The sequence below is a fragment of the Gracilinanus agilis genome, chromosome 1, assembly GCF_016433145.1.
Source record: "Gracilinanus agilis isolate LMUSP501 chromosome 1, AgileGrace, whole genome shotgun sequence".
Taxonomy (NCBI): Eukaryota; Metazoa; Chordata; class Mammalia; order Didelphimorphia; family Didelphidae; genus Gracilinanus; species Gracilinanus agilis.
In genome coordinates this window covers 245,758,861-245,782,354 of record NC_058130.1, presented here as the reverse complement: position 1 = coordinate 245,782,354, position 23,494 = coordinate 245,758,861, and the positions used below count along the sequence as shown (strand labels likewise).

The following is a 23,494-nucleotide window of genomic DNA, read 5'->3' as shown; positions in this document are numbered from 1 at the left end:
TCTTTATTTTTTCTTTTTAAGAAAAATTTCCTATGGTTACACAATTCATGCTCTCTTCCTCCCTTTCCCTGTCCCCCCCACTTCCCGGAGGTGACAGGCAATTCCAGTGGGTTATACATATATTATCGGTCAAAACCCATTTCCATTTTATTTGTTTTTGTAAAAATCTTTAAAAACGAGTTTTAAAGCACAATATGTATTTTGTAAGATCATTATTATTCCAAAATGTTTTAATTTCTACCCAGAGAACCCCTCTGTCTACTTATCCTAATATTCAAATTGTCTTCTTCTCAAAATTATGAAATTAGGAGATGAAAATGCCTTAAGCTCTATTTTAAAAAATGAAGCGATTTAGCTCCATCTAAACTCTAAACTTCTTTCTCTCTCTGCCTCAGCAGCTTTCATACCCATTTTGACTTCGTCTTCCTCCACCGCCTTTTCCACCGGCTTCATGATTATTTCTTCGCAGCACTTTTCAAATACAGAAAGGTTTCCTGGAATTTTTTGTGCGTGTGTATAAATAAAATCTTAGATTTATTTTAAAATATCTCATATTTATTTTATTCTCATTTTCAGCGAGACCTCCGAACCGTTCTATTCTGATTCTTTGGGCATTGCGATTGATTGATATCATCTTTAACTTAAGGCTTATCCCTTCTCTTGAAGTTTATTGCATTCCTCAAATACTAAGCGTCTATACTGTTGGACATCCTCCTGCTTTGTATTTATTTTCAGTTGAGTTGTGGCAAGTTTTTCTTTCGCAATAAGAGCTAGTCCTTTCAAAGAGATTTCCTATATCTTCAGTTCCTTTCTTTCTGTTTGACCACTTTCAATCTAGTCCTCCAGAGAGTGATTCTCTTTCAAGATATTACGTTATTTTGTCCATGTTTTCTGCAAGTTCTTGCATTTTTTTCAACGTAATTGTAGCTCCATTCGGAACACAAGCGTCTCAGTTGCGTCTCTACACCTTCGTATTACTCTCTCTTTCATTTTCTCTTTATCATTTTTTAACTTCTCAAGAAAGTCCACAATTTACACCCTCCTCCAACCTCCTCTGTTCTTCTTTCAAAGTAACCAGTGACAATTTTAATCAATTCAAATGTTTAGTTTTCTCAAAAAAAGGTCTAACTTCTGGGAAATTGTTTCTTGCATTATTTATTTATTTACTTTTAACGAAACTTGTTCAGTTTTTTGTTTTGTTTTGTTTTGTTTTGTTGGAGCTCCTGAATGTCATATGAGTTACTTGAATTCCGTTTAACCCTCAACTGGGACAGAGTCAAGTTTCTCCATTTCAATTCAAGCAGTTATTGGACACCTACTGTGTTCTCAACATTGGTCTAAAAGCTGGCAACACAGAGACAAAAATGAAACAATTCCTTGAAAGGAAGGAATTCATTCCTTGTGTAGCTTACATTCTACTGGGCTTCTTGCTGCTCTCTGAACACATCTGTTCTGGGATGAGCCTGACTCAGGCAGCCTCCTTGTGTTATAGGCATGGCCCTAAAATGTTTGACCTTGAGATGAAAGAAGACATTCCCAAGTCAGTGAACAAAAAAGGAGGTTGGTTTTTTCCTAACCTGGCAAGGATGGACAACAAGGATACAGTGGCATTCGCTTCTCTATGCGTAGTCTCCCTTAGCTTTATCTAGAAGCTCATCTGGTCAGTCAGTCATTAAAGGTATGTGGCTCAAGTGGTCTCAGGCTCCCATCACTGGGACCTTTAATGTCCCCCAAATGGAAAGCTGGACCAGTCAGGTTAGGGGTAGGGAGGAAGGAAGGTGTGCCAAAGAAGTCAGGGAAGCTACGTCAGGAAACCACTGGTCCTATCATATCCTATTAATTGATGCTTGATGTTGGCATGAAATGAGACACTCATAGAACATCCAAAAGTTAACAAAGAGAGATGTTTAATACTGGAATGAAATGAGTTATTGGTAGGCCATTCAACAGTAAGCAAAAGGAGATTTTACTCAGTCACAGCAAAAGACACTTAAAGATGATTCAGTGGGGTGAGACTTCCTAGCCTGAATGGTCTGTTAGGTCTGCCAGCTGAGCATCAGAGAGTGCTCAAAGTTCCTGGTGGCTGTTGTGTTCTCTGACATCTAAGAAATAATGTCAGTGGCTTGACCTTTAGTCCCTAGAGATGATTTAATATCTTTTAAGGAAAAAACTAGCTTGGCTTTGCATGGAGAAGAGAATGCTTCCACAATATCTTATGTTTTTCTTTCTCTGTACCTTTGGCCACATTTCCCCATATGTAAAGCCTTGTCTTCTATTCCTTCAGAGTCCTGACTGACAGATAAGCATTTCCTTTCCTTTGGCCCCCTCTTTAAAAAGTTTGCCCATCACTGGTCTGTAATATAGGTAGTATCCACTAGAAGAGAAGTAGTGTGGCATAGTGAATGGAATGCCGAATTTAAGAGTCAGCAATACTGAGGTTCAAATTCCACCTCAGATACCATGTGACCTTGGGCAAGTCATTTAATTTCTCTAAGCCTTAATTTTATCATCTGTAAAATTAGAGTCTTGGACTTCCAAGATGGTTTCAGGCTCTAAATGTATGATGCTAAAAATCTCATGATATACTCAGTGTATAAAGCCTTCTTATATTTAATTAAATTTATCACCAAATGGCAGTGGGTAAATAAAAAAAAATTGGTAGCACTAGATCCCAATGAGTGTCAATAATCTCCTGAAGTGGTTGCATTATTTGAATTCACATTACATATTTCCATTGGGCTGGAGCCAATGGTCATATTTACAATTTACACAATTACAATTTCAAATAGTACCAACTTGAATACATATAACCACTTCAGGGAAATTGTTATTCATACTCACTAGAACCAAGCTATAAAATTATGAGATCGAAGGCAAATATGAACTTTTTTAGTGACATAAACATTTCCTTCTTATCTTCTAAATTGTTTGGAATCTCTAATTTTCAGATGTGTTAGTGAAAAGGAAATTGCATTCATATAGTACTCACCTTCCCAACAACCTTGAGAGGAAGAAAGGACAAATATTATTATTATTATTAATTATTATTATTAACTACACCCCATTCTGAGATAAGGAAACTGAAGTTGATAGTGTCTTGTTCATGGTCTACCACAGTGTGCAAGGTAAGATCCAGGATTTAATTTAGGTGAACTGATTTCTAATTCAGCCTTTTTTTTTAGTGTTCTACACTATACTGCCTTTCTAAAATATAAAGGAATTTAGTCATAATCTCATTCAAAATTTATATCCCAGAATTTCAGAATCAGAAAACAACTTATTTCAACAGAGAACACAAACCCCATTTATTATCCCTAATAAGTGGCCATCCAGTCTCTGCCTTAAACATCTCCAGTGATAGGGAACTCAGTTTTCAAGTATTTACAAAATTGCATTTATCATGTTTTCCCCAAACCCACCTCTTTGAAACTTCCTTATTCTGTCCAGAGCACAATCATCTTCTTAGTCATCCAGATTCATTATCTTGGTACCATCCTTGATTACTCATTCTCGACTCATACAAACAATTAAATGCTAAATCCTGTTGTTCCTAACTACCTGACTGAAATATTAGCTTCCCAATGGGCCTCTCTGTCTCAAAATTTTTTGCACTAATCTGTCTTCCATATAGCTGACAAAATGATTTTCCTAAGGCTTAGGCCTGATTATGTTGTTAGTCTCCTACTCAATAAACTCTAATGACTCCCTATTGCCTTGGTGATCAATATAAGACCTCCGTTTTAGCTTTATACACCTTCACAACCTGGCTCCAGTCTACCTTTCAAACTTTATTACATATTACTCCCTTTTTTTGTACTGGTCAGTAGTTTTTCAGTTGAGTTTGAATCTTTGTGACTTCATTTGAGGTTTTCTTGGCCAAGATACTGAAGTGGTTTTCCATTTTCTTCTCTAGTTCATTTTCCAGATGAGAAGACTGACCCAAACAGAGTTAAGTGATATGCTCAGGGTTATACAACTACCAAGTATCCAGCCAAACTGACTATCTTGCTTTTTATCAATATGGCACTCAATCTTCCATCTCCTCACCTTTGTATTGGCTTTTTCCCATGCCTAGAATTCAATCCCACTTTATTTTTACTTCCTTCAGAACTCTGCTCAAGTGACACATTGTACATGGAGCCTTTCCTGATCCCCTCAAATTCTACTTGTCCCTTCAAAAATTTCCTGGTATATATTTTATGTTTGATTGTCACTATAAAAACTTGTGATCCCACATTATTTACATGCATAGCTTCTTTTATTTTTTTCCTGACATAATGAAAGCTCTTTAAGGACAGAAACGGTTTCATTTTTGTCTTTTTCTTTCCAGCATCTATGCCTTGTACATAACAGGTCCTGAATTAATGCTTTTTAATTGACTCTTAAAGTAGTACATTCCACTTTGGGGCAGATCAGATATTTAGGGATATTTTCTTTTTATTACCAACTCAAAACTTACCTTACTGCAACTCATTGGCTGTTGCTCACCTTCCTTTTTCTTCCTGAAAAACATTTTAAAAATCTAATTTATCTTCACTATGACAATCCTTCTAGAATGTGGATACAGTGATTAGGTTGATGAATAGTGCCAGAGACCATGTGCTTCCAAGTCTCCTCTTTTCTATGCTAACCATCTCCAGTTCCTCCAACCTGCATCTTATATTGTATACTTTTTATCATATTATGACTGACTTCTGGCTCATTCAGAAAGCAATGAGCTCATTCTGTCATGTGCATCATTTCTAAACGGTAAGGCTCCAGTCATCTTCTTATGACAAACAGCTTGGTGGTAACATGTCTAATCCAGTTTGAAAAATAGGTTGCAGCTAGATTGTGAGGGGCTGGTCTCAGGTGTCTGGATTCTATCCTAAAGAATCTACAGGCAACAAGAAATCCCTGAAGGTGACCTGCCTTTGTGTTGAGGCGTATAATTTCACAGAAAACATGGTAGACAAAGGAAACTTAGTTTAATCTATAGTGTTCCTTTTTTAAAGTAGCCCAGTACAGTGATTGTGAGAGCTTTACTTCAGAGTTGTTGAATAACTTAGGCATATTATTATTGAAATATTATTAAATATTAGGCATATGTTATTTTTTAAACCCTTACTTTATATCCTAGAATCAATACTGTGTATTGGTCCTAAGGCAGAAGAGTGGTAAGGGCTAGGCAATGGGGGTTAAGTGACCTGTCCAGGGTCACACAGAGTCATACAGCTAGGAAGTATCTGAGGTCAGATCTGAACCCAGGACCTCCTGTCTCTGGACCTGACTCTCAATCCACTGAGCCACCTAGCTGCACTCTAGGCATATACTCAAATGGTTAATAAATAAGATCACATACATATGAGAGTTTTAAAATGTCAGATATTATAACTACAATCTAATTCAACAGGTATTTGTTGAATACCTGTTATGTGCAAAGCAAGTCATAGAATCGTAAATTTAGAACTGAAAGGAAAACCAGAAATTCAGTCTTTCTCAACAAATACTCATCTAGTACAATTTCTAGTTATTTTACAAGGAAGTGCCAATAAATAAGCCAGAGGGTAAACAAGACCTACAGGAAAGTATGAAATATAAAACCAGTATCCTTTATGAATACAAATTCAAAGCTAAAGGTCCTTTAAGGAACAACACTGAGATTGCTATACTTTAATATTAACAGAAGATAGGGCACATAAGTAGCTTTCTAATACTTAGGGCAGGAATTCTGTTCCTGTTTGATTTGGGGTTTGCTAAACTGTACCTTTCTGGGCCAAAGACTGGAAGATCATATTGACAAAATTGTGTATTTTTGCCAAATAACATAAAAATCACAGTATAAACCTCAGTTTTTTTCTTGTCTGTATTCATAGGGACTGTGGTCAAAATCTTGAGGTGATTTTGGATAACGGCTCTTGTCTGACTCATTTGTCCTCAGTCAGATTGATAACGAGAACTTCAAAAGGCATTCGGGTCTAAATTTTCAGTTATCTAGGTATTAACCTGATCCTGATAAAATTTAACATCAAATTAGGAAGATATTTAATTAAAATAGAAACAAATAGCAAAATCATAGGGAAACAACCTCACACCCCCTCTAGAGTACATAAAAGCCTATCATCATGGGCTAAAATGATAAAAAGGCAAAATGACAAATGTTCTGAGGGGATGTGGAAAAATGGGAATACTGTTGGTGAAACTGTGAACTGATCCAATCATTTTGGAGAATAATTTGGAATTATACTTGAAGAGGTATAAGACAGTTTATATATTTTGACCCAGCAATGCCACTATTAGGTTTATTTCCCAGAATGATAGAGGGAAAAGAACCTATATGTTCTGAAATATTTATAGCAGTTTTCTGTGCTGGCAACGGATTAGAAATTGAAGAGATGTCCATCAGTTGGGGAACGGTTAAACAAATTGTGGCATATGATTGTGATGGAATACTACTGTGTTATAAGAAATGACAGGTTAATTTTGGGTAAACCTGTAAAGACCTACCTAAAACTATGAAGAGTGAAATAAGTAGAACTAAGAGAACATTATATTCAGCAACAGAAATATTGTTTTAAGAATGACTTGTGTATGTCTATTTTTAGAGGAAGAACTGATAAGTAGAAGTTAAGGCATAGCTATATATTTCCATCTCTCTTTTTTTCCAAATGATGTCTTTTGTAATGAGAGGAAGAGGGGGAGAGAGTGAGTTAACTGGATATATTAATGTTTTAAATGTTAGAAACAAATAAAAAACTCATCTTCTCCTTCCTCCCCAGAATGGTTCCAGACAGCTTTCAGTATCTGTAGGACTCACAGCTCCTGTATAAACAGAACTTTAAGCCTTTGGTATATTTGTTCACCAGTTCCTCCTGCCTTTGTCTGCCACCAGCTTTCTTGTTCATCTACAAGATGTCAGCCCTCCTTGCCTCTGGCACCATTAATGGACCTGGTCATCATTGTCTCCATGCTTTCCTTCATGATCTCTATTTCTTTATGGTCATGGTCATCAACCCCCAGAAAGAAGCAGGTATAGATTTAGTAGTGAGATCATTAGTTCAAAACATATGAAGAATTTTGTAGCATTTATTACATATTGTCAGATTGTTTTCCGGAAAAGTTTGTACCAGTTCTTATCTCCCACAGACAGTGTGTCCGTTTTTTCTACAGCTGGTCCCAAGGTGAATTCAGCAAATTCAATTCAACAAACATTATACCCTTGTCAAATGTAATACATTGTCTTAGAGGTTGGAGACACAAATGAAAATCAGAACAAAACAGAAATTCCTGTCCTCAAGACCTCTCTAAACCTCAATTTGCTCTTTCACAGACCGAGATTGATGCATTACCTTTATAGTTATAACTCACAGTTGTGAGGATCAAACAGGAATGTGTGGGAATCTATTTGGAAACTTTTCTTAAAAAGAAAAACACCTTACCTTCCAATGTATAATTGATACTAAGTACCAGTTCCAAAGCAGAAGAGTAGTAAGGGCTAGGCAATTGAGGTTAAGTGCCTTGCCCAGAGTCACATATCTAGGAAATGTCTGAAGCTAGATTTGAACCTAGGACTTCCTGTCACCAGGCCTGGCTCTCAATCTACTCAACCACTAAGTTGTCCCCACTTTTTGGAAACTTTAAAGCAACATACAAATATTAATGATTATTGTTATCACCACTATTACTGGAAAAAAGTTTTCAAAAAAAACTTACAAGTCATGAATAACATAAGATACAGGGGGCACAATGATATAAACTTTTCTTTTACAAGATAGTTTCCTCCCAGACTAAGGAACAGAAGAAAATACAACCTACTAGCAGGGGAGAAATGGTATTTTTTAAATCCTTTTTTACCATTTACTTAAGCCTTATTTTCATACCAGGAAGCACTAGAAGATTGTGGGGTGGAGCATATCTAAGATAGGAAAAAGATGTAAGTTTTGCCTATTTTCCTCTAGCCATACTCCTATTTTCAGAGAGAGAAAGAGAGCCCCATTCCTTATATAAATTTCTAGGATGATTATTTTGTAGTAAACCAGTAATAAAAGGTAGGGTGTTTTAGTGGGGAGAGGATGTGTAACCTTGAATTCTTATCTTGCATCTAATACACACTTACTAGACAGATGACTAAGAGCAAATCACTTAGCCTCTCATTACCTTAGGCAACTCTAAAATTATAAATTACAGATGAGTTGATGATGTGCGTCAATGGTTTTGTTTCCACATCAGAAACTCTGACATATACAAAAATTACAGGGCCTTAATGGAAACAAAGAGAATAAAAAACACTTTTCAAGACTGATTTTCATATCTATTGAGATGATCATATGGTTTGGGATGATTTTGGTTTTTAATATGATTATTTTGATTATTTTTCTAATGTTGAGCCATCCTTGCATTTCTGGTATAAACATCACTTGGTCATAATGAATGATATTTTGGATAAATTGCTATAGTCCAACGGGATTTTCTTGGAAAAAAAAACAACCAACACAGTAAATTTGAGAAAAAGGAGAGGACACTTCAATGCAAATAATTTCAACTGGACAACTCGCAAAAATAAAGCAAGTGACTGAAAGGCATCTAGACTGGAAATCACCCAGACCTGACTTCTGGTCTCAGATCTACCAGATGGCACTTCTAAAGACATCACTTCTTTGGGGCTCACTTTTATCTGTGGAAGAAAACTTGTTATAGAAGAATGGGTAAGAAAAATTTGTTTCCCTCCTACTCCCCACCCCTTTTTTTTGTAGAGGTGGGGAACTTATTCGTGTGGAAAACTGAAAATTCTATTGGATTGTCATGTGGGTTAATCTTCCCCAACACTCTGCATCTCTATCTTTTTCTGTATCCGTCAGTATCTTTCCCTGTCTCTGTATCTGTGCAGTCCCTTCCTTCCAGCTGAAACTCTCCAAGTAGAGAAGGGGGGAATTTATTTGGAAATGAAAGCAATGCAAATATATATATTTACATATAATTTACTTAATATCAATATATTTTAATTTGGAGGAAAAAAAAGCCAAGGAGATTGGAACATATGAATTCAAAGATGTGCTACTTTTTTGATATTAAAGTCAATGCCTTTCTCCTATGACTAGCACCTCCCTAAGAATGTCTTAAGTCCGTTGAGATCCCTAGCTGAGGTCCTCCAGCTGGCTAACTGGAAGTCCTCCAGATTTCCTTTACACCATTCTAATAGACCCCACACAGAGGTGCTGGGGCAGGGGAAGAGTCTGTTGACTTCTCAGAAGTCCCTAATGCTGAGTACTCAGTAGGGAATTGGTTTCAATTACAGGAACAGAAGACAAAAGTGGTGTTTGTTTTTTATAGCCACCCCATGCTTGATTGGGAGACATATTTGTGTGCCTAGCACACAGAGCCTGAATTGAAGTGATGCTGCAGAGTATGAGGTGAGGAGAGGGATATCTTGGAAAAGAAATAGAACTGTGCACTTGATTAAAATGCAAAAGAGGAGGGAGGTTAAGAAAGTTTAAGGCTTCTTGAACTTTTTGGTCATGGTGACTCATCTGCATGTGTTTTTAATTTAAGAGATCGGCACTTTGTTCTGTAAATTATACTTTTAAAGAATTCCTGGAAATTTGGGGAACACTGAGAAGAGATGACTGGTCCAACAAGTATGAGCCAAGGGGGCAGCTGGGTAGCTCAGTGGATTGAGAGCCAGGCCTAGAGATGGGAGGTCCTAGGTTCAAATCTGACCTCAGACACTTCCCAGCTGGTGATCTTGGGCAAGTCACTTGTCCCCCACTGCCTACCCTTACCACTCTTCTGCCTTGGAGCCAATACTCAATATTGACTCCAAGACGGAAGGTAAGGGTTTAAAAAAAAAGTATGAGCCAAAGCAGGAATTTGAACCAAGTCCTCCTGATTCTGTGGCTAACTACACCAAACTGCCTCTCTTGTCCCAAAGAGTACAACATCTTCCACCTATCATTTAAAACATTTAAAGCCTTCCACAATCAGGATATTAGGTAATTTTCTGGTCTTTCTTCATATTTTCCCCCTTCATGCAATCTCTTTTCCAGATAAATGAGTCTGCTAGCTGTTCCATCAGTAATGTTACAATTCTTGTCTCAGTGGTTTACACAAGTTGTTCCTCTTGCCTACAATGCAGTCCCTCTTCACCTAACACTCCTAGAATCTCTTGTTATCTAGTTATATCTGACTCTTTGTGACACCATTTGGGGTTTTCTTGAAGGCAATAGATTTCCTTCCCCAGCTCATTTTACAGATGAGGAAACTAAGGAAAACAGGATTAAGTGACTTGTCCAGGATCATATAGCTAGTTAGTGTCTAAAGCCAGATCAGAACTCAAGAAGATGAGTCTTTCGGTCTTCAGGCCTAGCCCTCTAACCACTGGGAAGCCTAGCAGCCTCCTAAAATTCCTACCTGCTTTCAAAGCACAGTTCAGATATCACAGACTACACATTTTTAAGTGTCCCCAGCTATTGGCATTTTCTGTCTCTTGAAATTATTTTGTTAATATTTTGTATTTTCTTACTTAAGAATTGTATTCCAATAGAAGATAAACCTTTTCAGGACAGGGCTGTGATTTTTGTCTTGAACAGAATAGGCACTTAAGAAATGTTTAAAATAACTGAAGGACCAAGCCCCTCATCTTTCTATCTTCTCCAGGATCTAGTAAACCATAGATATTAATAAATACCAAGTAAATATGAATGCAAAGAGAGGACTGATTTTTGTGACTCCCTTTGCAAGGAAACCCTAACAAATGATTCAAATGAGAAAGACATGGAAATATATTTATATTTATATATAATACATTCATATTTTCTCTCTGTCTCCTTCTCTTCCTCCCTAAATCCATATATACCTGTACACACCTCTAAATTGGAGCCATAACATAATGAGTATCCGCTGATGTATGAATGACTGACTTCTGTTTCAGGGCTTCAGAGAGAAGCAAGTTTATTTAATAACTATGCAAAAGCAAGGCAATATAATGAAGCTGCTCCTGGGAAGACGGAGCGCAGGCAGCTCATTGCAAATTTTCAATCTTCCAGCTTTTTAGCAAGCCTTCTAAGTTTATGGAGTACACCGTAATCTGCAAAAGAAGAGAAAACTCCATAAGATTAGTGGCCAAATGACATTCTTTATGCCGTCCCTAGTTCTTGGAAATTCCGAAAAGTGCCACAGAGAACTGGCTTTCATTTAAAGCACACAGCCTTATTTCTGCCTGCCAGGAGCTGCACCCCTCCTCCCCCCACCAAGGATTTAAAAACATCAACTTCGTTAAACCTACAGACTACATGTCTACCTGTGTGTACTCATATATATAGACATCTGGCTGAGTCTCCTTCTCTTGATTATCACCAACTTATCTTGTATGCACCATATTTGTGTAAAGTTGTTTGGATTGTTATTTCCCTCATTAATTAGACCAGGAGCTCCTCGAAAGTCAGAATTTTATTTTATTTTATTTTAGTATTCTCAGCGCTTAGTACCCTGCTTGGCACAATAGGAGGCGCTTAATAAGTGTGTTGATCAAAGTCGTTCCTGAACAAGACCCAAAGAACATGCCGCTGCTCTGAAGTTCGTCTCCCCTGCCTGCACCTCCCCCACCATACCCTTTGCTATAGCGAGAAGACCCGTTTCTAACAGAGCCCACAGCGCCTCTAACTGCAGCCCTCACAGAGCCCGGAGCAGCCGCGCGTCCCTCAGTTGGATAGGGGTCCCCTATCGATTTGTGGATTCCCCGCCCCCAACGCTTAATTTCCCCCGACCATTGCGGGGAGGGGGGGGGGTACGGAGAGGGGGAGTGGGCAAAAACCCAAGGAGACAATTAGAAACCAGGGGAAAAGCTGGACGAAGTTCTTTTCAGCTTTACAAAAGGTGCTGGCTCTGCTACAAGATCCCTTTCTATGACTGCAAAGAGCGCAGGATCTATCTGAGCATCTCCATCCATAGCTTTCCAAGGAAAAGGCACGGGTGAATGAAGGGGTTCTCCCAGAGCCTACTGTTTCTACAAAATTGTGGGTTGGGGGTAGGGAAGACGTAGGACAGACTGGTGAGGACGTTAGTCCCCCGAAGCCGATGTGCTGCTCTTTAATAGTCTTAGAGCGCTGCCCCGTGGACCTGTGGAAGTTACCAGATTTGTCCGCTCTAACAAAGTCTGTCTTGCTCTAAGACTGCATTTGAACCCTGGTCTTTTTGACCCAGACGTGGTTCTTTCTCGACTGTGTGTGGAGTGAGAAACGCGTGTGTTATTCTCAAGGTAATATCTTCAAAATGAATACAGCTAGGATCCTCGGATCGCCTCACCCACCCCCAATACAGAATACAAGGGGAGGGAGACAGAAACAACTTAGTCTTTATTATCAGAAGCAACCAACGTCTCTACTATAGAAGGTGTTTTAGGATGAGTCCTTTAAGTTTATACTCTAAAATGTTCACGTTTGCCCTACTCCACGTACCATACTAGAACCTCTAACTGAACCCCGACCAGCGTTGCAACAATCTGCGTGGTTATGTAAATTAGAACCTCTAACTGACAAAAGGGTGTTCTAACGGAATTCTGTGGAAGTTAGAGAGGGGGTTCCAACAGGGGACCGAGCAGCTCAAGGGTGTGTAGGATTTCCCCGAGGTTTTTCCCTCTTTCTCTCAGTAAAAATGCATTGTGATGGACGGCTTCACGGTCTCTTGAATAGTGGCTAGCCCGTCATTGCACACAACTGCGCCCCATAACCTCTAAAAACACCGTCTTCATTATGTCTGCTTTGAGCTCCCCCTGCCCATGTGGGGTGCTCTAAAGAACACCGTGCCTGCTGGGGAGCCTTTACAGCCGCTGCGGTGCTCAGAGGCGGTACACTCACGAAGGACGGAGATGTGCGGATGCTCAACGTTCAAAACAAAAACAGGAGTTACTTTGTAGAATGGATCCCCAGCAACCCAAAACGGCCGTTTGTAACGTCCCACCTCGGGGCCTGAAGATGTCTGCCCCCTGCATTAGTAACAGTGTCATCCAAAAGCCTGTTAAGTGCATTTCTGAGCAGTTTCCGGCCATGTTTCGAAGAAAGGCTTTCCCACACCGGTATACTGGAAAGGGCATGGATGAAACGGAATTCACTGAAGCAGAAAGCACCTTGAATGATTTGGTTGCTGAGTATCAGCATTATCAGGATGCCACGGCTGAGGAGGGGGCTGAAGAGGAGGTGGAGCAAACTTGTGCATCAGTTACTCTGTAAATTATGTTGAAAGCATCATGAACTCGTTTTATTCACTCACAAACTTGTTTTCTGAAATTCATGTCTCACTGTGATCTGCACTTGTCATTTCCCTGTTCTTTGACATCAACTGCTGTACAGATAACACCATTTTTCAATTTAAAAAAGGGGTTTGAAGGGGTTTTTTGCAGGAGTACAGTGCTGGACCTGAAGTCAGGGAAACTTTTGTTCCAAACTGGATGGAGACACTTAGAAATATATAACCATGAGCAAATCACTTCTTTCAAACTGTTTTCTAATTTGTAAAATCGGGATAATTGAACCTACCTCCCTGGGTGTTGTGAAAAACAAATGATATTTGCAAAGTGCTTTGCAAACTTTAAAGACTTAGAATAAACGGTAGCTATCACACTTAACTTAATGTTCCTAAGGGAGGGGAAAAGCAATGGCAGAGGTTCCGTACACGATCATTTTTCATTTTGTTCTCACCTGGAAGATCCTATTCGACCTTCTGGACCGCCGAATTCAGTCGTCCCTCACCACCTCGCGCAGGTATGTGACCACGAGGTGGTGTCCCTCTTCCTCGGCTAGGTCCACAGGGAGGCGACCCAGGGAGTCCCTGACATCCAACCGTGCCCCTGCCCGGTGGAGCAGCATCAGAGTATCCAGGAAACCCTCCCGGGCAGCGTCGTGGACTGGAAGAGTGAGGGTCGTCGGGTCTGGGGTGTTGGGTTCTGCTCCATACTGCAGCAGGATCGCTGCCAGGCGCACACTGCCCATCATCATGACCTAGAGGACAAATGGCAGGGTTGGACACATTCACAAAGCAAGCCTGGGACACTTCCTAGGATAAGAGCAAAAATGGAGACACATGTTCTATTCATCTCTGTATTCCCAGCACCTAACAGTCAGTAGTACAAAGAAGGTGCTTAATGTGTTTTGCTTTTTTAAAAGTTAAATTTAATTTAGTATTGGGGAGAGGCAGAGCATAATAACTCTTAAGTTTGTATGGGAGAAAATTGAAAGAAGTAGTACTAGAATATAGAAACGGCAGAGAGAAAGTAAACTTTAGGAAAGAAATTGGGTAGTGATCTAGGCATGGAGGTATGCTTTCATTTTTGTAGTCCATCACACGGATAGAGCTGGAAGTGTATTTGCCTAAGGTATAGTTTACGGTTGGGTACAAAGGCTGCATTTAATTTTAATTTTTATGTGATAATGCCCTCTGAGTTGCCCAGACAATAGTATCACCCGATAAGACCTCATGGATCAGTTCCAATTAGAGTTGCTGAAAGGAGTACACTTCTGTGACATCACAGAATTATTAAAGTGGTAAAGAACTGACCCCAGGATCTTACCACACTCACAAGATCTGAAAGGTGTAGGGCTCTTGAAAATAGATCGCACTATTGGGAATTTGAGGAATCTAGACTTGCAGATTGAATTAAGTTCAGTTCAAAACTTAGTGAAAAGAACCACAGTTCCAGAACAAAAACTATTTATCTGTGTGATCTAATATAATTCAGATTATTTCTCAGGGCTCCAGTTTCCTAGCTGTGAGTGAAATGGAGGACTTCTAACATCTCTTCCAGCTCTGAACCAATGATTCTAACCTGAAACTCATCTCAAGGATGTTTATCAATCTCTTCACTCAGATGATCTCAGGCCATGAAACAGACATGAAGTCAGAGTTTATTAGAAGGAATTTATCTTCTGGTTATCAAAAAGTACATTATTGCTTTATACAAAATTTTATTGTATTGATATGTGGGTAGCCCCATTTCATTGGATTTTTTTTCAAAGAAGAAAGTAATTTACATGGCTAAGATATGAACAACTATCTGAGAAACTGTCAAAACAAAATATAATGTTTCAGTAGCAATTTTATACATTTGAAAATAACTATATTTGTACAAGTGGCACACAGTTCAGAAAATAGGGTGGCTATTATAATAAAAGGTGAATATTAAAACTTTTTAAAAGTCAGAAAATGCTAAAATTTGAATTAAATATTTCATAAATAACACAGGCTTCGAGGTGATATATATATATAATATGAGGATTGCATATATATATATATTTGCAATCCTCATACTAACAGATGGCTAGGCAAATTGTGAGCTTTGTTACAGATCATGCCTTAGTCTTGGTTCCTGATTTTTTTAAAAAAGAAAACTAGCTTAACTTAGTTTTTATTAGCTAATTTGGCTCATTCCAGGCAGCTATCTATTTCATAGAAAATGGAAATGATTATTATGTAGTATGACTTGTAAACCATCTTTAAAGATAATTTCCAAGGGGAAGTGCTTTGAGTTATGATATCATTAGAATAATATATGTATACTTGGAAGTGTATAGCCTCCTGAGGTATTAAGTTTAAGGACAATTTGTGTGGATTTGAGTCTGATGAATAAATTTACAAACCAGTATCATAGCTTCCCCCCCCCCCCAAACCCTTACTTTCTGACTTAGAATCAATACTAGATATTGGTTCTAAGGCAGAAGAATGGTATGGGCTAGGCAATGAGGGTTAAGTGACTTGCCCAGGTTCACATAGCTAGGAGGTGTGTGAGACCATATTAGAATACAAACTGGTTTCGTAGCTTTTTTAATAAAACACTCCTACACAGTTCATAAAATTAACAACCATCACAAAAATTACAAGAATTAGGAACTTACATTCCATCCCCTATTACTTTAATAGGCTATGTAAATACCAGTTAAATCCAGAATGGCTTACAAATTATACTAAACAAGTCGAATAATTATCACGAAAAGTATATTTTCATTTAAATCTTCAACAATGCTGGGTAGTTAAAACTGTACATACTTTTGATCCATCAATACAGCTCCTACGTCTGTATCCCAAAGATATTTTTTTAAAGGAATAGGACCTATTTATACAAAAATATTTATGCCAACTCTTTTTGTGATAGTAAAGAATTAGAAATGGAGGGGATGTCCATCAATTGGGGAATGGCTGAACAAGGTGTGTAATGAATGTAATGTAATCCTATTGTTCTATAAGAAATATGGTGCTGATATCTAAACCAGGAACAACAAAAACAGAAATAAGGTTAGTGACCAAGTTTTATAGGGAATATAGATGCAAAAATACAAAATAAAAAAAATTACCCAGGAGACTACAACAATATATCACAAGGTTTAAACATTATGACCAAATAGGATTTATACCTGTTATGCAGGGATCAACAAAAAAGTAACAAAAATCATATGATTTTATCAATAGATGCAGAAAAAACTTTTGACAAAAGAATAACTCATTGAAAACACTTGAAAGTATCGGTATAAATGAATTTTTCCTTAGAATAATAATAAGTATATATTTAAATCTATCGGCAAACATCTGTAATGGGGATTTTAGAAGTCTTCCCTATAAGATCAGGAATGAATAAAGGATATCCATTATCACTGATTTTAATATTTGTATTAGAAATGCTAGCAATGTCAGAAAGAGAAAAAAAAGAAATAGAATAAGAATGGGCAAAGAAGTAATGTCCATTTCACTATGTCCTTTCACAGATGATATGATATATATATATATATATATACACACACATATATATATATATGTTCGTAGGGATTAAACTAAAAATTAGTTGAAGCTATCAATAATTTTAGCAAAGTAGCAGAATATAAAACAAACCCGCATAAATCCTCAACATTTTTATATATCACCAACAATGTCTTGCAAGAAGATATAGGAGATTGCCCATTTAAACTAACCATAGATAGAATAAAATACCAAGGAGTATATCTGCCCAAGCAAACACAGAAATTATAGGAACATAAATATAAAATGATTTTATATAACATGTGTTATATATTGTTATATATATATATTTTTATATAAAGTCAGATTTAAAATATTAGGGAAATATTAATTGTTCATGGGTGGGCAAAGGCAACATAATTAAAATGGCAATCCTTTCTAAACTTATCGTATTTAATGTCATCCCAATCAAGTTACCAAAAAAACAGAATTCATTTGGAAAAACAATAGGCAAGAAGAGTAAAGGAATTAATGAAAAAAGAGTCAAAGAAGGTTGTCTGACAGTGTTCAATTTTGAATCATATTAGAAAGGAGTAATTCTAAAAACTATGTGGTACTAGCTAAGAAATAGAAAAAGTAGATATGTAGAACAAAACAGACATATAAGTCAAGATCCAAATTTTTGGAATATGAATTCATTATTTTGTAAAAATTATTAGGGAAACTGGAAAGCTGTTTGGCAGAAACTATATTTGAACTAATATCTTATACCATTTTCCATGATTAGATAAAAATAGACACATGACAAAGGTATAAAGAGCGATATAAGCAAATTAGAACAGGGATTATCCATCATATTTATAGGTAGGAGAAAAATTGATGAATAAAGATATATAAAGCATTGTGAGGTATAAAATGGAAAATTTTGAATATATTAAATTGAAAAGGTTTTGTACAAAAAAACAAACAAACAAAAAACTACTTTGACCAAAATTTGAAGAAAAGCAGTAGGGGGCAGCTAGATGGCTCAGTGGATTGAGAGCCACGTCTAAAGATGAGAGACTATTACTGTTCTTCTACCTTGGAACCACACAGTATTGATTCTAAGATGGAAGGTAAGGATTTAAAAACAATTTTTTAAAAAAGGAAAAGCATTAAGCTGGGGAAAAATGTTATAGTTCTTTAAATGGAGGTCTCATATCTAAAACATATAGTGAACTTTGTCTCGTTTATAAACATGAGTTTTTCCCCAATAGGTCAAAAGATATGAACAGTTTTTGGATGAAGACATCAAAGCTATATATAAGTATTTGAAAAGTTGCTCTAAATGATTACTGATTAGAGAAAGGCAAATCAAAACAGCTCAGTATCTCACACCTATCAGATTGACTAAAATGATAAAAAGGCAAAATAATAAATGTTGGAGGGAATGTGGGAAAATGGATACACTAATAATACACTGCTGGTGGAACTGTGAACTGATCCAACCATTTTGGAAACTGATCTGGAATTCTGCCCAGTGAGAGTTATAAAACTACGTGTGCCCATGAATCCATCAATATCACCATTAGGTCTGTTTCCCAAGGTGATCAGGGGAAAAAGAAAAGAACTCGTATGTTCTTAAATACTTATAGCAGCTCTTTTTGTGAGAACAAAGAACTAGAAATTGAAGGAATGCCCATCAATTGAGGAATGGCCAAACAAGTTGTGGTATATGATTGTGATGGAATACTACTGTGCCATAAGAAATGACAACAGAGGGGGCAGCTGGGCGGCTCAGTGGATTCAGAGTCAGGCGTAGAGACGGGAGGTCCTTGGTTCAAATTTGACCTCAGTCACTTCCTAACTGTGACCCTGGGCAAGTCACTTAACCCCCATTGCCTAGCCCTTACCACTCTTCTGCCTTAGAACCAATACCCAGTATTGATTCTAAGACAGAAGGTAAGGGTTTTTTTTAAAAAAAGAAATGACAACAGATTAATTTTTCTAAAACATAGAAATACATGAAATTATGAAGAATGAAAAGAGCAGAATCAAGAGAATATTACATACAGCAACAGAAATATAGTTTGAAGAATTACTTGTGTAGTCTATCTCCAGAGAAAGAAGTGGTAAATAGAAATAAATAAGACATGGTTTTAAAAATACCTATATCTTTTGGTTGAATGATGCTTTTTTTAAAGTGGAAGAGAACAGAAGGTGTTAAAAGGGTACTTAAATGTAACAAACATAATTTATTTTTTTTTAAAGGCTAGATGGTAATCTAGGGGAACCAAGTTGGCTATTCAAGAGAAAGTAAAATGCTACATTTAGATCATTGTATCACTTCTCATTCACCTCTACAGAAAATAATTTTGTCATAATTCTTTTTACTTCATAAAAAAGGCAGAAGCACTACCACCTGTAGTCATAATATTTCAAACGATTTGTTGGAAGTGTCTGAAAAAAAAAAAACTCAAAGAGAAATTTGTTCTCATGAACTTTTTTCAAGAAAGTAAATAGCAGCCATCCTTTCCAGATATCTTGTCTGAATCCAAAAATCTGGCCAAAGGGTTACACCCCAATTTCTGGATGCCTTCCTATTCTTTCGATTTTAAAAGAAGGCAATTTAAATGCTGTCTTTTTGAAGATTGCATTTTAATCAATTGTTTAAAAAAAAAAAAGCCTAGCCATTTTCTGTCCTTGACACAACTCTTTTCAAAAGCATTTTTTTTTCAGTTTTCTCAAAAAAAAATGTCCAAAAAGGAATACATTTTGTTTCACGGATATATTTAAAACAAAACATTAAAACACATAGATACATTGTAAAATCCAACATTTACTAGGAAAAATAATTTTTAATGGGAATTGACAACCATAATGTACTTTTGGCAAGCTGACAGCTTCTACCTGAGAGATGCCAATAAGCAACGAATATAACCATAGTATTTAATCTGCCCTTCCCATATCTGATTATTTACCATTCAGTCATCCACTTCGCAAAGAAAATATCTTCACCCCCATCCTATGCCCGAGACCCACAATAAGTTAGGCTTTTAGCAGATAACTTCTATATTTACCATTGTTAATTTTATATTCTGTAGAAGGTTTGGAGCCAAGGGAAAAAAATCATTTGTATATTTGCATGTGTGTGTGCGTGTGTGAATGAATGATATGAATGATTCTGTCCATCTCATCCTTTGGAATCCTTACCTATTTTTGTAGTTCATTTTATCATCACTCAATAGCGAATGCATTTAAAAACTACTTTTTAACCATTTTTTCCCCATACCTTGAATAAAAGCCTTAAATGCATTCTCCTTTTTAGGGAGCTCGATGGAACCCCTTCCTCCCCCTTCCCCCACCGCCCCACCCCACTCCTTTCCACCACCTCCATTTTTGAACACTTCTTTTCGCCCCCTACCTGAATGGCGCTTCTGCCGAAGCGGTTAACGGCATTCGGGTTAGTCCCTAATTCCAGGAGCTCGGTTACCACCTCAGTCCGACCTCTAGCTGCAGCTTCAGTCAGTTTCTCTCCGGAAAGACTTTCCTCTGATTCTTGCTTTGTGTGCATGCTGGCTTCTTTGGCACACTTTGCACCCTCACAACTTCCCTCTGAATTAAATAAAGTCCGATTTCTCTCTATCCCCCCTTCCTTCTTTTCCACTATCCCCATTAACTCCTCAACCTCTCCTTCCTTCTTAACGGTCTCTTCAGATTTGAGAACCGTTGCAACCCTTTCACGATTTTTTTTTTTTTTACGATCCTATATTAACAATACTAAGGAGGGGGCGGGGGTTTGGGGGACGGAAGCGGGCGAGATAGAGCGAATCAGGGAGGAGGGAGCTCGGTGAGTCAGTACTGCAAGGGGAAGAGAATAGGAAATTTGCCCAAAAAGTAAGGAAGGCTTTGTTCTCAGTTCTCTAACTTTTCTTAGCGACTGGCTTTATATAGAAATCTCACTAATGGTTTAGTAATCCTGTTAAAAGTGTAAATTGGGTAGTCTTTCATAACCTATATTGTAAATGAAACTATGTTGGCACATTGTAAACACGACATCCCTTTCCAGTTCTTCATTAATCGTCTGTTTAACGATCCATTCTAAAATGTGGCAGCCAGATGACAGAGGATGAAGCACTGAGCTTGAGTTAGGAAAAGCCTAAATCTAGCCTCAGATACTTACTAGCTCTTTGATCCTGTGTTAGTAACTTACCCTCTCTGTCTTAGTTCCCTCCTCATTCAGGAAATAAGAATAATAGCACCCAGGGCTGTTGTGAGAATAAAATACGATAATATTTGCAAAGCACTTTGCAAACCTTAAAGCTCTCTACGAATGTTAGCCATTCGTTATTTCCCCCTGGTTTAATAGAGTAGTCAGAAACTATTATCGTCTTTGGAAAATCAGGATTTTGATCCTTCTCCAGTCATGCGGGACTGCTTCCATATTCTGATTTCTTGAATACTAGTGGTAGTGGCTCAACAATCTCTTCTGGCAGCTATTCTACTGCCAGAAGATGTCATTCATCAGAATCAGATGACTCGAATTCATTCAGGGAAGCTAAATGCTCTCTTTATCTTAGGTATCAACTCCCTTTTAGTAATTTTTGTACTAATTTTCCAGTGCAAAGGTTATTTTCCTTAGCAGAGAAAACAAGAACAAAATAAACATTGGGTATTTCTGTTAAAGATGCTATGCCTTCCTTGAATTTCCATCTTTTAACTGAGATTCAAAAAAAAGAAAGTAAGTTCCCTGTAGATCACACTGGTTTTCTTATACAAACATCATTTCCCTTATTCATTGCAGTTGTTTCCCTTTCTATTTTCATTCTTGGGCTGACTTTCCTTGAAGTATTTTAATCTGTGGCATCATATCCATCTTTCCTATAAACCTTTTGAAACACTCTCTCTCAAAATCTAGGGTATATGTCAGACTATACCTGGATTTCTCTCCTTTTGTTTATCACAAACTCTAGGATGGAGAGTGTGTGTATTTAGTGTAACAAGTAAATATTTATATTCCTATACTGTTCTTTCCCACATCCCACTTTCCTCTTGTCAAACATTGCTGGACACAAGAGAACAGTTTTAGAGGCTTCAAAGATAAGCAATATTCGAGCAACTAGTATTCTTTTTAATATAAAGATGTATCTTTACAGTAGTGACATCAATTTAAAATAAGCTTTTCTTTTGAGTTCCATGAAATACACCTTGTTTGAAATTATCTTATCAATAACCTAATTCTAATTCAGCTCTGGAGATTTTTAAAGACTATTCCTAAACCTGTGTCTATATAGCAGCATTTTGATATTACCATCTTTTTCTAGAAGTATTAATCAGCTAGCAGCAAAAGATCAAGGAGAAAAATAGTGAGCAAATTGTTCAGTGTTATGAACAGTTCTTAATTATTATCAGCGCTATTTTGTTGGTAGTATATAACAAATACTTCTCTAACACCTTAAGGAAGAGAACAGAATCTTTCAATGCATAATTTATCAATGTAACCATAAATTAAATTAATGAAATCTTGTTCTTTGATTCCTTCAAAAGCCTAAGGTACTTATGAGTTTTTTTTTTAGCATCTAGAGAGAACCAGCTGTCAAGGCTGAGTATGAGATTTCTGTAGGGTCCACAGAACTAAGAAGTTCCTTTTTGATAGCCTGAATCAAGAAACTGTGTTCTGACATTAAAAAATGCCTTATGACATTTAAAAAGTCTTAGTAGCACAAAACTGCACTAAGACTTTTGGAACACCCTGTGTAAATAATCTCATTTGAACAAAATAACTCTATGAAGTAGATACTAGAGATATTAATACTCACTTTTATTGTGCTCAGAGAAGTAAAAATGGCTATTGTTATGAGCATAATTTGAATGCAGGTGTTCTCCTGATTCTTAGTACAATGCTTAGTACAATCCTCCATACTACGGTAAATAACCTTTATTTGCCTTCTTTTCATATAACATCAGTATTTCCCTTGAACTTTCGAGATAAAGCACAATGTGTATGGGCAGACCCAAAGGTAAGTAGCTCCAGCCTCAGGTTATTTTTGGGTACAATAAATTTCATTTTCTCTACTGAGAAGGGTAAGTTAGATTCCTTCAATAGCCTAAGGTCATTATAAGTTTTTTTTAGAATCTAGAGAGAACTGTCAAGTTTCTGTGGGGTTCATAGAACTAAGAATAAGAAGTTCCTTTCTGAGAGACTGAATCAAGAAACTGTCAAAAAGAAAAGTCTGAAGTGATATTTTAAGAGAATTTACCTTATTCCACAGAATAAATGTTCTGAAGAGCTCTCAGGTAGGTCAAAAAAAGGGAAAGTTCTCCCTTTCAGTTCTTCAATGCTTTTATCTTTAACACCCTCCCTCCCTCTTTCAAATCAGGAAAGGTTCTAATATCACATTTAAACTTGAATAGTTATAAATTAGTGCTCTTTAGTTTTAGTTCGGATATTATTGCAGTTTAGAAAAAAATGTTTCTATGGAATGCTGGCTATTTAAGTAAACAAAGGCATTATCAAGCAGATGGAGAAATTATTTGGTAGCAGAACAAAAAAGCATATAATAAGGTAGAGGAAGTGCTACATTTGGACTCAGGGAACCTGGGTTTGAATCTAGAGACTGCCGTTTATTATCGATGTGCCATTGAGCAAATCACTTAGCTTTAGTTTCCTCATCTTTCAATATGGAGATTGAACTAAAATAAATGACTTTGAATGCCCTTGCAGCTTTAAATTTATGACCCTATGAGTTAAGAGCTCACAGGTAAAGATGGCTTGCCTTTCAGGATGCCTGAGGAGAGAAAGGTCAGAAAGAAAGATAAT

At 37.1% G+C, this 23,494-nt stretch overlaps 1 protein-coding gene across 1 annotated transcript; it reads right to left on the bottom strand.

Annotated features, from left to right (window-relative positions):
* Positions 1–10,979: 10,979 nt before the first annotated feature.
* On the bottom strand, positions 10,980–20,350 carry LOC123231248 (cyclin-dependent kinase inhibitor 2A). Its single transcript, XM_044657503.1, has 3 exons — positions 20,099–20,350; positions 13,671–13,970; positions 10,980–11,062 (listed from the first exon to the last, which is right to left on the bottom strand). Exons 1-2 carry the CDS (start codon positions 20,348–20,350, stop codon positions 13,707–13,709), a joined length of 516 nt encoding a protein of 171 aa, XP_044513438.1. The 3' UTR covers positions 10,980–11,062; positions 13,671–13,706.
* Between the last annotated feature and the right edge of the window lie 3,144 nt (positions 20,351–23,494).

Coding starts and splice junctions, on each gene's coding strand:
- LOC123231248 (XM_044657503.1), bottom strand. CDS start 20,350: ATGGGGATAGTGGAAAAGAAGGAAGGGGGGATAGAGAGAAATCGGACT. Junction 13,971..20,098: donor TCGGCAGAAGCGCCATTCAG/GTAGGGGGCGAA, acceptor TTTGTCCTCTAG/GTCATGATGATGGGCAGTGT.